General features: G+C 54.3%; 1 protein-coding gene and 1 long non-coding RNA gene across 3 annotated transcripts in view; one reads left to right on the plus strand and one right to left on the minus strand.

Moving 5' to 3' along the window:
* GRIN2D (glutamate ionotropic receptor NMDA type subunit 2D) overlaps window positions 1-15,500 on the minus strand; it is a 37,614-nt gene that overhangs the window by 14,836 nt on the left and 7,278 nt on the right. For both annotated transcript variants that reach the window (XM_073886625.1, XM_073886624.1), the window contains exons 3-10: window positions 13,167-13,786; window positions 8,908-9,022; window positions 8,365-8,576; window positions 7,918-8,086; window positions 7,283-7,436; window positions 4,812-4,937; window positions 4,408-4,637; window positions 2,125-2,285 (exon numbers count right to left, since the gene is read on the minus strand). In XM_073886625.1, the coding sequence (XP_073742726.1) occupies window positions 2,125-2,285; window positions 4,408-4,637; window positions 4,812-4,937; window positions 7,283-7,436; window positions 7,918-8,086; window positions 8,365-8,576; window positions 8,908-9,022; window positions 13,167-13,786 (1,787 nt within the window). The remainder of the gene's footprint in view (window positions 1-2,124; window positions 2,286-4,407; window positions 4,638-4,811; window positions 4,938-7,282; window positions 7,437-7,917; window positions 8,087-8,364; window positions 8,577-8,907; window positions 9,023-13,166; window positions 13,787-15,500) is intronic.
* On the plus strand, window positions 8,945-12,310 carry LOC141371436 (uncharacterized). Its single transcript, XR_012376390.1, has 3 exons — window positions 8,945-9,004; window positions 11,261-11,831; window positions 12,029-12,310. It is a non-coding gene; the product is annotated as an uncharacterized lncRNA (long non-coding RNA).

A 15,500-nucleotide genomic window follows, 5' to 3' on the forward strand; every position in this document is an offset into this window, starting at 1 on the left:
GGAGAGACAGAGATGAGAGACCGTGTAAGCCCCAGGACTCGAGAGAGAGGAAGTAGAGCCCCAGAGAAAGAAAAGAGGCAAGAGAGAGGCTGCCTGGTGGCACACTTACAAACTCCACAAGGGCAGGACTCTGACGGATGGCTTGGCTGGCACAATCTCCATTTGCAACCTCCCCCTCTGCCACTGTCTACAACAGAGCCTGGAAGGCTAACACACTCAGTTTCCCAGCTTCCTTTGCAACTGGGAGTGACCATCCAACACACACTGTGAAATAGCCAGAAGTTCCTCAGAAAGGCATATTTTCCCCAATAAAAAGGCAAGGCCTTGCCAGGAGGAAATCCTCCACCTTTCACTCTTCCTCCTCCTTCTTGCCTGGAATCAAGATATGCAGCACGGCGGGGAAGCAGCTATCTTGTGACCATGAGGCAGTCACAGTAAGCAAGAAGGTCTAGGCACCAAGGTCAACAGAACAAATACATGGAAAAAGTTTGGATCGTTGATGGTATCTGTGAGCTATCGTGCCAGCCTTGGACTTCTTACTGAGAGAGAAAACGAAACCTCTGTCTGTTTAAGTACTCCTAAGGATCCAGGCGACTTACCTCTTTTATTGACTATTGGTATCCAGTGCAGGAACTGGGCCTGGCACAGAGTTGGTGCTCTTTAAAACACTTAAAAATGAATGAATGACATTCATGTTCCCACAAAGCCTAGCTTTCTTTTCTGCTACTGGTTCTGAGAGCCTCCCCTGCATCGCAATGCTTACCCAACCATCTTCCTTACAGCTGGTCGAAGGGGCTTCTTTTCTTGCAGCTCAACAATTCCAATCAAGACAGAAGGGTAAAAAGGAGTGGCTACTTGAGGGGTGAGCTGCTTGGGGAAGGTGATCCAGAGGACGTGATAGCCTCCACAGTAATGCCTGTCCATCTATTCTCCACTTGCCAGCCAGAGGGGGCGTTTACAAACAGAAATCAGATCACACCCCTCCCCTATTTAAAATCTCCCCTCCTCCTGGCTTCTTGCTGCCCTTCGGAAAAAAACCCAACCCTGAACTCAGCCTCGGGGTTCACACCCATGCCCTACTCTCATCTCCCCTCTAACGTCAGCTCTCTGCCATCCAGCCACATTGGCCTTCTTGCTGATCCTCCAATAATCCAAGACCACTCCCACCCCAGGCCATTTGCACACCCTATTTCATCTGCCTGCAAGGCTCTACCTCCACAAGTCCACCTGGCTAGCCCTCACCTCCCTCAGGGCTCTGCTCCACTCACCTCCTCCAAGAGGCCCGCCCTGAACACCTTGGTGAATATATCCCAGTTCAGTCATGCCCTAGCTCGCCACCACTTTCTGGATCATGCTGATTCTTCCGGTTGCCTGTTTCTTATTCATGTCCCACCTCCGGACCCTAAGCTCTCTTGAAAGCAGGGACTCTGGTCCGTTTGTTCACTGCCTGGCGTAGACTAGGTGCCAAGAAGATAAAAGTGTGTTGAATGAAGAAATCAAGGAGGGACAGGGAGAAAGTTACTGTGCTCAGTTTTGTTGTAACCTTGGTCTGTACTTTGGAGCCTGAACTTAACTTTACCCCCAGGATTTGGGAAGCTGAAGTTAAAAAGCAAAACAACCTAATCCAAGCATCCATTCCAGTGAGTTCAGATCTAATGATCATAATGAAAATAACATAGCAGCAAACACCCACAGCGAGCCAGCAGTACTACTACCAAATAATAAACGAACCAATAATAATAGCTATAATAATCCTTATAACAACCTTCTGAGGAGGGTCCTTTTGTTATCCCCATTTTACAGAGGAGGAAACGAAGGCTCAGAGTGGTTGAGTAACGTGCCCAAGGTCACCAAGCCACGGAGAGACAGAGCCAGGATTTGAACCCTGGCAGTCTGGCTCTGGAATCTATACCTCCCAGATCTCTGAAGACACATCACAAGGACCCTGGTTCTGGAAGGGGGAGTTCACTCCCAGCCTCAATGATCTATGCACGCCCTCCAAGCCGACCCACCCCTAGCTGACCTCTGAGCTGATGAGTGGCCCCTGGCCCCTCACTCTCTCCCAGCATCCTCAGGGCCCCCGGCGGCCCCACCCCCCACCCCCCAGCCCGAGTCTGCGCTGACCCTGCCTTGAGCTGAGTGAGCGCTTCCTCTACGCGGGGCTGGTTGTAGCGCACCATATAACTGTGCATGTCGGGGTAGTTGCTGCGGATGTTCTTCTCCGTGGACCCGTTGGGCACCGTCCCAAACTTCAGGGGCGGGTACTGCTCCTGGGGCCGCTGGAACTGGGGCAGAATGGGAAGCTATTAGGGCGCCCCCCTGGGGCCATCTGGGTCAAGAATAGCCTTGACCCAGATGCTCTGTTCTGGGGGACACCTGCCAACTGGCAGGCACCCCAGTCCAGAAGTGTTTCTCCAACGTGCTCACCATGACCCTTTTCTACTCCCACCCAGCAGATCTGTCTGCAGACAGCCACACGTATGCATGCAGACATGTACACACATATGTATTATACACAGTCGGGAGTAATATTGAAATATTTAACACCCGGCATGGCCTGATCATGGTCCAATCTGAAAAGACACTGGCTACAGAGTTCACTGGAGAAGGGTCACAGACGCCTCTGATGTGCCAGGCATTAACCCTTAACTTGCCGGATCACAGGAGGTCCCAGGGGCAGGGGTTGGCACGACAGGGGCTGGAGGCAATTGCTAATTACCAATCCATTCAGAAATAGTTCACTCTTTTTTTTTTTAAGAGAGACAGAGAGAGAACTCGTGCACGTGCAAACCCGGGCGGGGGGGGGGAAGGGGGGATAGGGGCAGAGGGAAAGAGAAAGACCTAAACAGACCTCCATGCTCAGCATAAGCCCAATGCGGGACTTGATCTCACAACTCTGAGATCATGACCTGAGCTGAAATCAAGAGTCAGATGCCTAGCCAACTGAGCTACCCAGGCGCCCCAAAAGTTTACTCTTTTAACAGCAGACATAGCCATACCGGTGTGGGCTGGCTCAATGTCAAGTGTGTATATGACTAAAACAAAGATGCAGACATATTTTCTATTCTACTCCATTAAAAAAAAAAAATGCTTGTTGGGTTGCCTGAGTGGCTCAGTCGGTTAAACATCAGCCTTTGCCTCAGGTCATGATCCCAGGGTCCTGGGATCGAGTCCCGAATTGGGCTCCTTGTTCAGCGGGGAGCCTGCTTCTCCCTCTGTCCACCGCTCCCCCTGCTTGTGTGTACTCTCTCTCTGACAAATAAATAAATAAATAAAATCTTTAAAAAAATGCTTGTTGCAATCCACTGAACTGACTTCTCAACCTTCTTTCTTTTTTTTAAGATTTTTTTTTTTTTTTTGACAGAGAGACACAGCGGAACATAATCAGGGGGAGTGGGAGAGGGAGAAGCCGACTTCCCACGGAGCAGGAGGCCTGATGTGGGGCTTGATCCCAGGATCCTGGGATCGTGACCTGAGCAGAAGGCAGACACTTAATGACTGAGCCACCCAGGCGCCCCTGATTTCTCAACCACCCAGTTAACCACTTTGGTCTCAAAGAGTGCTCTGCAAACCACCAGTCCCCGAACAAACTGTGGTCTGGATGAGGTAAGTATAGAGATCGAGAGAATGAGCACTTAGAGCAATTTTTTTAAAATATTTTTTTAAATTTGTTTATTTTTAAAGTAAACTGTACACCCAATGTGGGACTCGAACTTACGACCCCGAGATCAAGAGTCACATGTTCTACCGCCTGAGCCAGTCAGGTGCTGTACATTTATTTATTTATTTAAAGATTTTATTTATTTATTTGACAGAGAGATAGAGAGCACGAGTAGGCAGAGAGGCAGGCAGAGGGAGAGGGAGAAGCAGACTCTCCACCGAGCAGGGAGCCTGACGTGGGGCTCGATCCCAGGAACCTGGGATCATGACCTGAGCCGAAGGCAGCCGCTTAACTGACTGAGCCACCCAGGTGCCCCAGGCGCTGCGCACTTAGAGCAATCTGACAGAATAATTTTTATGTCTGTTGAAACCACATAAAAATTTGGGTTTGAATTACGCATGTCTTGGTTTTCAGTTTTATGTTTCTCTTCTTGTAATTCATTTCTATCGTATTTTACAAAAGCCTTGATCTCCATTGGAGGAAGTTCAGAGATTAGCCCTTCATCACACTTTGAGAGAAGCACTATCCCAAATGGGATACCCCATTTGGCACTACTGCCCCCCCCAGGACATTTGGGGTCACTCTCTTCTCCTGGGAATATTTAAACAGTTCATTGTGAAACATAACCTTTCTCTTCCAGAACATTCTATTCTACCATTTTGGAATTCTCTTCTGACCTCCCATGTGCCAAATTCTGGCCTGACCTCCAGCCCCAGCCAGCTCCCTGTCTCCCCAAACACACACACCTTTCGATCGCTGAGCCCAGACACGGTGTCCACGTACTCCTCCTGGATCATGAAGGCGGCCAGGTTGGCTGTGTAGCTGGCGAGGAAGATGACGGCGAAGAAGGCCCATACCAGCACCATGATTTTGCTGGTGGTCCCCCGGGGGTTCTCCACGGGCACCGAGTTATTGAACACCAGGGCCCAGAGCAGCCAGATGGATTTCCCAATGGTGAAGGTTGAGCCGCCAGGCCCTGCAGGGGGCCAGGAGGGGGACATGGACCCCAAATCCCTTCTACTCCATGAGGGAGCAGAAAGAACTACGATTCCCAGCAGCCCCCCCCAACGCCTCTACCCCAGGGGCTGTTGGGAAATGTAGTTTTATCTGTGGTCCGGGTGCTCTGAGGTGATGGAGGAAGGGGACTCACGCTTGCCCGTGGCCAAGCTGCGGTTGTAGCCGACGGGACTGAGGTACTCGAAGATGAAAACGGTGACGGCGACCACAGTGAGGCACATGACGAACATCATCACCCACACGGCAGGGCTGTAGGGCTCTGGGGGCAAGGGGGGAGGGGGTCAGGGCTCGGCCAAGCAAAGGACTGGGGGGGACCACAGACACGTGACCAAGGTGCAATCACAGCCTGGACCTTGTCCCACTCTGTCCCCTTCCCAGGCTCCCCATCGCGGGGACAGCCTCATTGCCCACCCAGACCCCTGGGAGACAGTCTGTCTCAAAGAGAGCCAACTCAACCATTTCTGTGGTTTCAGTCACCAGATATACCCTAAATGTTTCCTGAGCCCCAGACCCGAGTCTCCCCCTGGCAGCTCACCACGTTCCACACTGAGGCCAGGACTGACACCCAGGCTCCCCATCCTGGGAGCCCCACCTTCCATCCAGTCACAGCCCGCCCCCCCTTTGCAGCCTCACCCCTCCTTCCTGCCCTCACCCTCCCCAGCCACAGTCTGTTCCCCCCCTCCCTGGCCTGATCACTCTCTCAAGAACCCACTGCTTTAACAGGCCAGAGCTGACAGTTTCAGAGTGAGCCTCACCCTCTCTGCCTTGTCTCCGCCGCTCCCCTGCCAGGGGCACCACCCTGACCCATCGACCAGACACACTCACATCCATGTGTCCTCTCCTCACACTGCCGCTGGGAGTTCACTGACAATAAACCCAAATCACCACTTCCTTGAGATTCCTACCAGGTGATCTGCCCTCCCTAGGCCAAGCCCAGGTGGTCACAGCAGGGTCACCGCCCCAGACTGTCACTGCGGCATCTGGGGACACTCCTGTTGCCTCTGCTGGGCAACGTGGTGGGGCATAAATAGGACCTTGTCACTCCCCTGCTGAAGGCAGGGGCCCCATGTGGTGCATCTCAGGGTGCCCTGCAAGAGACCTTGGTGCCACAGAGATGCTCTAGGCGAAATACACAGAAACCAAACGCAAAGGAAGAGATGTCCCTCCTCCCAGCCTCCCACTCCCAGGAGCTTTGCCCAGATTTCAGAGAGCAAGAGGGAACTGAGGTGAACGGCTGCCCTTGGCCTGATGTGCACTTTTCCTTCTCTTGTCACCAAGTTCAGCGAGATCCCTACCTGATCCACCTCACGGCCACCAACCCAATGGGGTCCGGCTTCCTGACCACACTCCAACCCTGGTTACTCACCTCACCCTCAGTGTCACCTTCCTATCCCACACCCATCTCCTCTCTGCATGGACCTCTGCCTTCTCATGGGCCTCCTGCCCCCACTGTCTCCAGTGGGATATTTTAAAAGCCCAGATCTGATCATATATCCCCTCCCCCACCATCTACAGCTAAAACCTTGGCCACTGCCCTAAGAGTAAAACCCAACTCTCCTACCAGAGCCACCAAGGCCCTGCATCTTCCTCCCCCATGCCCACCCCCAATTCTCTCTCAGCCCTTGTTTCTCACACCCTCATGATCACTCACTGCCCTCTCCAGCCACACAGACTTCTGGCCATTTCCCAAATATTCCACACACATTCCTGCCTTGGGATCTTTCCCCCTGCTGTTCCCTCTGCCTGGAATGGTTCTCCGGCCGGATCTCCAGAGGGGCCTTCCTGCTCTCTCCGGGCAGCACCAACCCCATTCCTCTCCACCTCCCACCCTGGCTTAATTTCTCATACTATTCATCACCACCTGAAATGATGTTGTCCATGTATCGTCTTAAGAGATTATTTTCTGGGGAGCCTGGGTGGCTCAGTTGGTTAAGCGACTGCCTTCGGCTCAGGTCGTGATCCTGGAGTCCCGGGATCGAGTCCCGCATCGGGCTCCCTGCTCAGCAGGGAGTCTGCTTCTCCCTCTGACCCTCCCCCCTCTCGTGTGCTCTCTCTCTCTATCTCATTCTCTCTCTCAAATAAATAAATAAAATCTTTAAAAAAAAAAAAGAGATTATTTTCTGTCTTCCCCACGAGGCCAAGAGCTCTTAGAGGACAGGGGCTTGTGTGCGGGGCCCAGAGCCTGGCATATGATAGGTGCTCAGTAAACACTGAGAAGTGAGTGGAGCACTTACCATGTGCCACTATCATGCTAATCTCTTTTCCTCATCTCATATACAGGGGAAGACTTGGGGTTTGTAGGGCCTGAGGCTTATACAATGTGGAGGGTTGTCTTTAAGAAAAAAAAGAACACAAAATTATAAGTACAAGAATACAAGAGAATGTGTGAGAGAAGGTTCCTTGAAGAGCATGTGCGAGAGAAGGTTCCTGAAGCTCAGTTTCCTTGGCCTCATGGTAAAATGGCTTCTCCCATTTTACAGATTGGGAAACCTAAGGTCAGAAGTGATGCCACCTCACCAGTCACACCGCGGGGACAGGCAATACCAGGATGGGAACTGGGCACACAGCTGCCCCAGTGTTGCCGTCCCGGGGGCCCGGGCTCACCGAGGAAGGCCGAGGGGGACACGGTGCCGTTGCTGCGCGCCACCATGACGCTGATGCCCGTCTCCACGAAGGGCACGGAAAAGTCCACGATCTCAGACCGCTCCTCGTTGATGGTGAGGGAGCCGATGGCCATGTCCGCGCGCTGGTAGAACACCTGGGGTGAGGGCGGGGGGGGGGGGGAAGGACCCTGGCTGGCTCAAGGGCACAGAGGAGGATGGTGGGCAAGATCTGCCCCAGGAGACCAGTGACAAGGTGAGAGAGAGGCTAGGAGGGTGGCGGGGTGGCGGAGGGGGACGCAGAGTGGGGCAGGAAAGGAGGAGGTGAGAGTCGGGGAGCAGGGTTTGGAAGAGGTCGCCCCAGGCCCGGTCATGCTCCCAGAACAAGCTCTCTGGATTTGGGCTCCATCCTCTCGGCCCCGCCCCCCTCGTTTAGGAGGGACACCCCCCTGGCCCCGCCCCCTCCACGCCACAGGTCCCTCCTTGTGGCCCCGCCCCCCAGCCAAGGCCGGTCTCGGGAGTGGCCCCGCCCCCTCAAAGCCCGGGCTTCCTCTCCTTTTGGCCACGCCCCTCCAGCCCGAGAGCTCCGGCGCCGTGGCCCCGCCCCAGCCCGCCCCCTCCCGTCCGGGCGCGCCCCACCTCGCCGATCATGCCGTTCCAGACCCCGTCGATCTTCTTTCCGTGCTTGCCGTTGGTGACCAGGTAGAGGTCGTAGCTGAAGCCGATGGTCTGCGCCAGCCGCTTCAGAATGTCGATGCAGAAGCCCTTGCAGCACCGCTTTTCCGGGCGGGGGGCGTCCGGAGGAGGGCTGCGGGGAGCGAGCAGGCTTGGGGATGCTGGGGACCCCCCCTCCACTTCAGACTCTCCCATGAGATGAGGGTATGGAGGGAGAGACAAGAAGCAGCTAAAACTATGATTAGCGCTTTCTGGGGAAACTGAGGCTCAAAGGAGTTCCGTGACTTGTCCAAGGTGACTAAGCTGGAGGGCTCTGTGGGTTCTGAGTTCCAAGGGAGGAGGGGCCGGGGGCCAGGGCTGCTAGGCTTCAGGGGATTTGGAAGCCGGAACTCCTGGAGCCGGGGCTGTCACCTGTGGGTGCGGTTGAGCTGGCTCCGGCAAGGCACGGAGTCTCGGATGCAAGTGCCGCTGATGGGGTCAGCGGGCTCCACAATGACAAAGGGCCTCTCCTCCAGTGTGGCCACGGTGAGGTGCTGCGTGTCATCCACGGGCTGCAGGAAGCGGCCGTAGCGGGACCACAGCGGGTACTTTAGGCGGAGAGTCTGCTGCTCCCAGCTGCCCACCTTGGCCAAGAGAAGGGCACTCAGGCTCCGGGGCGGGGACTTTGCAGGATGTCCTGGCCATTGTGGCCCTCCTTCCTCAGAACCCGGGGCTCCCAGCTCCTTCTCCCTTAGATCCAGGAGTCTAGGCCCCATTTTCCCCCTCACCTTAGAACCCACGGGTCTGGGCTCCCACTTATTTCCCCCAGGACCTAGAAGTCCGGGCTCCTTCCTCCCTCAGAGGCCAGAGTCCTCATCTCTGTCAGGACCGAGGTGTCTGGGTCCCCACACCCTCTCCCTCAGGACCTGGGACTCCAGGCCCTCTCCTGTGCCTGAGGTTGGGGCTGGGACTCACCACCTCCCAAGTCCTGTCTCTGGTGAGGGAGATGACCACCAGAGAGGGGTTCACCAAGAAGCCATCCTCATTGAAGGAATAATCCCGGTTGTCCCAGGTAATATTCATGAAGTACCTGCCCAGGAGGAAGGGAGGGGACATGTGGGTAGCTAGACTGGACCTAAGTGGCTGAAGGCAGAGATAATCCCCTTCCTACTGACCAGCCCCGGCCCCTAGCGGGAATCTCTCCCCCAAGATCCCGAACACCCAAATATTCCCCTTCTTTGTTCAGCCGTCTCTGCTCGATACCCAGCACCTCCTGGACTGGGTCATAGACCCTCAGCTTGAGTTTGAGGTCCTCTTAGAGACCCTGTGTGTTCTGGCCCCATCTGCCTGCGCAGCCCCATCTCTGATCTCTTCCTCCCCTCAAACTCCTTCCACCCCAAGCCCTTTCTGTACCCCACCAACACTGAATGCAAAGTGTCCCCGAAACGTATCACACGGCTTCCTATTTCTTGACCATTGTAGGTGCTGTGCTTTCTGCCTAAAAAATGCTTTTTCTGTCCCTTCTCACCCTGATTGATTCTTTTGTCTTCAAGATTCAGCTCAAGTGTCCCTTCCTCTGGGAGAAGCCCCAGAAGGTCTCTGGACTCCCAGATAATCTTCATGATGCAATGGTACCTGTACCATGAATGCCTGTCCCCAGGCCCTGGTCACTGCACTGGACACTCAACTGCGATCCTCACCTCCTCACTCCTCCCCCCGCCGGCCACCATCCGCAAGTGCCACCTTCCTGCCCCCAGGATCTCTCCATGTCATCCCTCCTCTCCATCGCCACAGACCCCCTGGACCCCAGCCCAAGGCTCCTGCCTGGCCCCCAACCTCCTCCAGTCTGTGCCACACTCCACCCCAGAGGCATCTTTCTGCATGCAAAACTGACACCACTCCTTTCCTGCTCACAACCCACCCATGGCTCCCCAGTGCTCCAGAACAAAGTCCGGCCTCTCAACCTGGTATTTGAGGCCCTTGTGGCCTGGCCCCGTCTACCCCCACCCCCAGCCTCATCACCCCCAATCCCAATTCTCCTACCTTCATCCCCTCTGAGCTGTTGTGGTCCCAACCTGCCTGAGTTTCTCTCCCCTCTGGGCCTTTGCAGGATGCTGTTCCCCCCCCTGCCTGGAATACTCACTATTTTTGGAGAACTCCTAACCACTCTTAGAATCAAATCCAAACACCTTAGACTGGCCAAAATGCCCTACATGAGCTTGGGCCTACACGGGCCTCGCTTGCTTCTCCATAATACCCTGTCCCCCTGCCTTGCTCACTAAGCTCCAGTCACAATGGGTTTGTTTCAGGCTCCCGAATAGGCAATTCCAGCCCGAGTGAGCGACTCTGCACCTGCTGTCCCCCTCCCTTCTCTTCATTCAGATCTTCCAAAAGTTGGCTCTTTTTCTTTGCCCATTTTTTTTTTCTTACCTCCAAATTTCACCTACTCAGAAAGACCTTTCCGGATGACCTCACCTAACCTAACACCCTGGGTATTTCTTATCACATTCTACCTCTTTTATCACCTGCTGGTATTTCTTCTTATCTTGTTTGTTCACTGTTTGTCTCCCCTGTGAGACTGTCGGCTCTATGAGAGCAGGGACCTTGTTCAACACCATGTATCCCTGTGCCCAAAGCAGTGCTTGGCACGTAGCAGACTCTCAAAAAGACTCATTCAATAAACGAATGAATGGGCCATTCATCCATCAGGTCTCAGCTTCGATGTCTCCTCCTCTTGGAGACCTCCCTGACCCCGTAGGCTGACCCGTGACTGAGTAGCCTAGTTTGGGAGGCTGATTGGAGCCAGTGAAATTCGTCTTTTGGGAAGACGTTGGCTGTGAGATTTGGGGGTGGGGTGGGGAAGGGGTGGAAGACAGGATGGGATGAAATTATGAGTATCAGCAGAGAGCAGAAATTCTGGGCAAAGAGTGAGTGCTAAGAGAAGAACTGGACAGACTCTGGGAATGGCAGGTCAGACAGAGACAGGGGTGGGGAGAGTAAGAGGGAGACAATCAAAAAGAGATGAGGGCGCCTGGGTGGCTCAGTTGGTTAAGCGACTGCCTTTGGCTCAGGTCATGATCCTGGAGTCCCGGGATCGAGTCCCGCATCGGGCTCCCTGCTCAGCGGGGAGTCTGCTTCTCCCTCTGACCCTCTTCCCTCTCGTGCTCTCTCTCATTCTCTCTCTCTCTCTCTCTCAAAATAAATAAATAAAATCTTTAAAAAAAAAAAGAGAGATGAAAGAGTAGCTGGTCCCCAGGCTTGCCCTCAATTCCTGGCGTCTGGGTTTCTGTGCGTGTTTATCTTCCCAATAAACCCCCTTTTCCCTTAGGAAACTTGAATGAGACTCTGCTTCGGGCAACCAGAAACATCCTGGAGCAGACAGTACGCCTGCCGGTGCTCCCACCATGCCCAGGGCCACCTCCATGATTGCGAGCATCACACTGTGCTGTCATTATCCCGTCCCTGTCTGCCACCCCTACAGGACCCTGTGTTCTTTTAAGAGAAGTCCATGGTCTTATTCATCTCCGTGTTCCCAGCGCCCAGCACGAGCCCTAGTTCCTAGCAGGCGCTCAGCATTTATGAACGAGGGATGCTTTTTCTCACCTTCTTGTCCCCGGATCCTGTCCCCCAAGTCACCGATTCTCAATTCTCCCCTCGCTTTTCTTCTCCACCGGTCACCTCTTTAAGCTCAGCTCGTCCTCATTTCGGGCTTAAAGGCCTCTCCCTCCACGGTTCCGTCCCCAAACTCATCAATTTCTTACTGCCAACGCTTCCTACGGTGGCGATGCTATTTCCCACCAAAACCTGTTCTCTTCTAAAACAACAGAGCGTACGCCGGGCACACACCTGGAATCCGCACTTCCCAGTCCTCGGTGCCGTTAAGCCCAGGCCCCATGCAGGTGAGACCTTCAGACTCTTTAACAATCGGTACAGCGCAAGCGCTAGCCAATCAGAATCGACGTCTAACCAATTTGCACGCGACGCGCCTGTAAACAACCAATAAGGCAGCCTTGGCCGCCCCACGCCATCCCCCTTGTCTCACCTGCCCGGAAGGAAATTGCTTGCTCCCCACTTTCTCTCTCTCCCGCTTTCTCAGACGTGCGGCCGACCCCGCTTCGACAGCGCAAAGGTGGCGGAGCAACGAGGTGGGAGGGTCCTGGGTCCCCGACTGACCACGTGGAGCAACAGAGCCTCCTGAAGACTCATCTCTGGATTTTTTTTTTTTTTTGAAGATTTTATTTTTAAGTGATCTAGGGGCGCCCTCGGTGGCTCAGTCGGTTAAGCGTCTGCTTTCGGCTCAGGTCATGATCCCAGGCTCCTGGGATCGAGCTCCGCATCAGGCTCCTTGCTTGGCGGGGAGCCTGCTTCTCCCTCTGCCTGCCGCCCCCCCGCCCCCCGCTTGTGCTCTCTCTCCCTCTAATACATAAATAAAATCTTTTTTTAAATTTTTTTAAGATTTTATTTATTTATTTGAGAAAGAGAATGAGATAGAGAGAGAGCATGAGAGGGGGGCGAGTCCGAGGGAGAAGCAGACTCCCTGCTGAGCAGGGAGTCCGAAGCGGGACTCGATCCCAGGACTCCAGGATCACGACCTGAGCCGAAGGCAGTCGCTTAACCAACTGAGCCACTCAGGCGCCCTAAAATCTTTTTTTTTTTTTAAGTGATCTCTACACCCCCACGTGGGACACGAACTCACAACCCCGAGTTGGAGAGTCGCACGGTCCACCGACTGAGCCAGCCAGGGGCCCCATTTCCAGATTGTTAAGTGAGAAAGAACAACTTCTATCTCGTTCTGGCCACTGAATTACTGGGGCATTTTGTTACTGAAATTCAGCTTATACTCTAGGGAATTTCATCATACCTGAGGTGCCATCAAGTACAGGGTGTATCTCTAGTTTTATGTACCACAAAGAAAGAAAAAAGTGCTGCCAATTAAGCCATGAAAAGCCATTAATCGTACGGTATATCTTGATTTCAAAGACATTAAACTGTGGGAAAAAATTCATCTTAAAAATCAGGAAATGTTGTTAACACACTCACCGTGTCTCGGGTGCTTTTTCCCAATTACCTGACTTAACCCCGTGGCAGGAGACCCAAGTATATCCATTTTACAGAAAAGTACACCGAGGCTCCGAGAGGGGACGTGACCCATTTGAGGCTGCTCAGTCAGTGAGCACCCCAGGCAGTCAGGCTCTGGAGCCTTCCCACAGCCCTCCTACACCAACCCCACTCACCGATGCAGACTCTCCCCTCTGTGGGTGCGGTTCTGGGCACGGCAGTCATGGCCGAGCTCGGGCAGGAAGCCATAGTCACGCAGCAGAGCCTGGGCACCTCTGGCCACGACGGCCACACCAGCGGCCACACGCCGGGCCAGGTCATCCCGCCAGCCAGCCGAGCGCACTGCAAACAGCCCGGCAGGCAGTGGGGCGCCTCCTGGCAGAAGAGGGGGCTCTCCAGGGGCGCCTGAGCCTCCGCCTCCAGCCAGCTGGGGCCCCACCATGAACCAGACGTAGCCGGGCCCCGTGAGGCCAGCCTCCTCAGCTGCCCGGAACACGGGCTCGGCTTCTTCCCGGGCACAGAAGAGCAGGCGGATCTGCGCGCTGACGCTGCGGAGCTGGGCACCCAGCACGGCCTCGCCTGCTCCAGGGTCCAGCGTCAGTGCCCCGCGGTGCTCCCAGCCCACCATGCTGCCATCAGTCAGCACCTCGATGTAGGACAGGAAGGCCCGGTGGCCGGGGGCACGCGTGGTCACCGCTACAAAGGATGTCCAGTCGTACTCCTCCAGCACCTCAAAGATGACCTGGAGCTGCTGCTCTGTGGAGGAGCCCAGCTGCAGGAAGGTGGAGCCCTTCTCCTGTGGGGGAGGAGGAGGATGTCAAGCGTCCGGATGTGGAGACCAGAGCTCCCAGCAACCAGTAGGGGTCTTCAGTTCCCAGTGGTCAAGACAGATCTCATCTCCCAGCAACTGATGAGGGCATCCCAGCTCCCAGTGGCCACCAGTATGTCACGGCTCTCAATATGGCAACCGACTAGCTGTTCACCAAACCGGTCTCCTTTCCCTGCTGGTGCACAGAGCTAGGCCTGGGTTAGGTTTTGCCATGTGGCTGAGTTCTAGACTCATCCGGAAAAGCTCTCCCCCATGCACCTTACTCTCTTCCCTGTCTGAGAACAGACGCAGAGGCCCCAGGAGAGAACTCCGAAGTCCTAGGGGGTAACAGAGCCATAAGAGGGAGGAGACTGAGTCCCTGAGTCATCACTTGGAGGAGAACCACCTCTTGTCAGGAACACCTGTTTGGATTTTATATGAGTGAGAAACAACCTTCTATTGGGTTGAGCCACTGAGATGTGGGGGTTTATCTGTTATAGCAGCTAACATTACCCTAGAACACACACAGCATCCAGGGAGGAAACTACAGTCCCCAGCATCCACTGGGAGGGACTACATTTCCCAGCATGCAACAAGGGTGCCGAAGATGCCATCTCTCCCAGCAGGAAGCAGCTTTGCTGAGTGGATTTGCCCTTCTCTGGTCTTCCTCCTGCCTCCCTGACTTCTCCTTCGGTCAGAATTTTAAACGCAGAAGTGCTCTAGTGTTTTCTTTCCTTCTCTGTCCTCCCTCCTTGGTGATCTCATCTAGACCCATGTGTTTAAATACTGTCTTCTGTGCTATCCAATATGGTAGCCAGTAGCCACCACATGTCAAGTGCTCAAGAGCCACACGTGGCTAGTGGCCATCATACTGGACAGAGCAGATATAGACCATCTTCCCCATTGCAGAAAGTTCTATTGCCCCGCACTGAATATGTTAATGGCTCCTCTCCAGTCACTGTACCTCTCTCGTGCACTCCGGACAGACCTACCCCCCTTTCTACTCAACATCTCCTCTTGGATTTCCAAGAGGCATCTCAAAATTAGCATGTCAAAACCAGAATTCTCCATCTCTCCCTCACCCCAACCCCCCGCCCCAGCCTCAAACCTCTTTCCCATCTTCCTTTCCTTATTCACCCAGCTGCTCGGCTCCCAAGGCTAAATCATCCTTTCCCTCTCTTTCCCTCACGCCCAATCCAGGCCATCTTCTAGTCTTCCCGGCTCTCTGTTCAAAACATAACCCCATTCCTCACTACTGCCCCATCACAACCCTCATTGACCACTGTCTTGCTTAGACAAGTGTAACAGCTTCCTGACCCCTCTCTGCTAACGTTTTTGCATCTTCCAGTCCATTCTCCATCAGCAGCCAAAGTCATCTTTTCAAAACATTAATTGGATCACATCCCTTCTTGGTTGAAAACCTTCCAATACTTCTACCTGAGAGTCAAAGCCAAAGTCCTCACTTTGGCCCACAGGCCCTGGATGAACTGGCCCTCGTTGCCTCTCTGGGCCTCATCTCCCACCACCTCCACCTCTCTGTTCTTCCTCAAACACATCAAGTTCCTTCCAGCTTCAAGGGCTTGGCCCTTCGCTGTTGCCCTTCGTGGGGACACTCTCCCCCAGCTCCTCCATGCTGGACCTACCCCTCCTCATTCCTCAGGTCCAGCTCAGTTGCCACCTCCTCAGGGAGGCCTCTCCTGAC

This window comes from Callorhinus ursinus, unplaced genomic scaffold, assembly GCF_003265705.2.
Source record: "Callorhinus ursinus isolate GAN/ISIS: 27379988/994484 unplaced genomic scaffold, GSC_fseal_2.0 scaffold71, whole genome shotgun sequence".
NCBI lineage: Eukaryota > Metazoa > Chordata > Mammalia > Carnivora > Otariidae > Callorhinus > Callorhinus ursinus.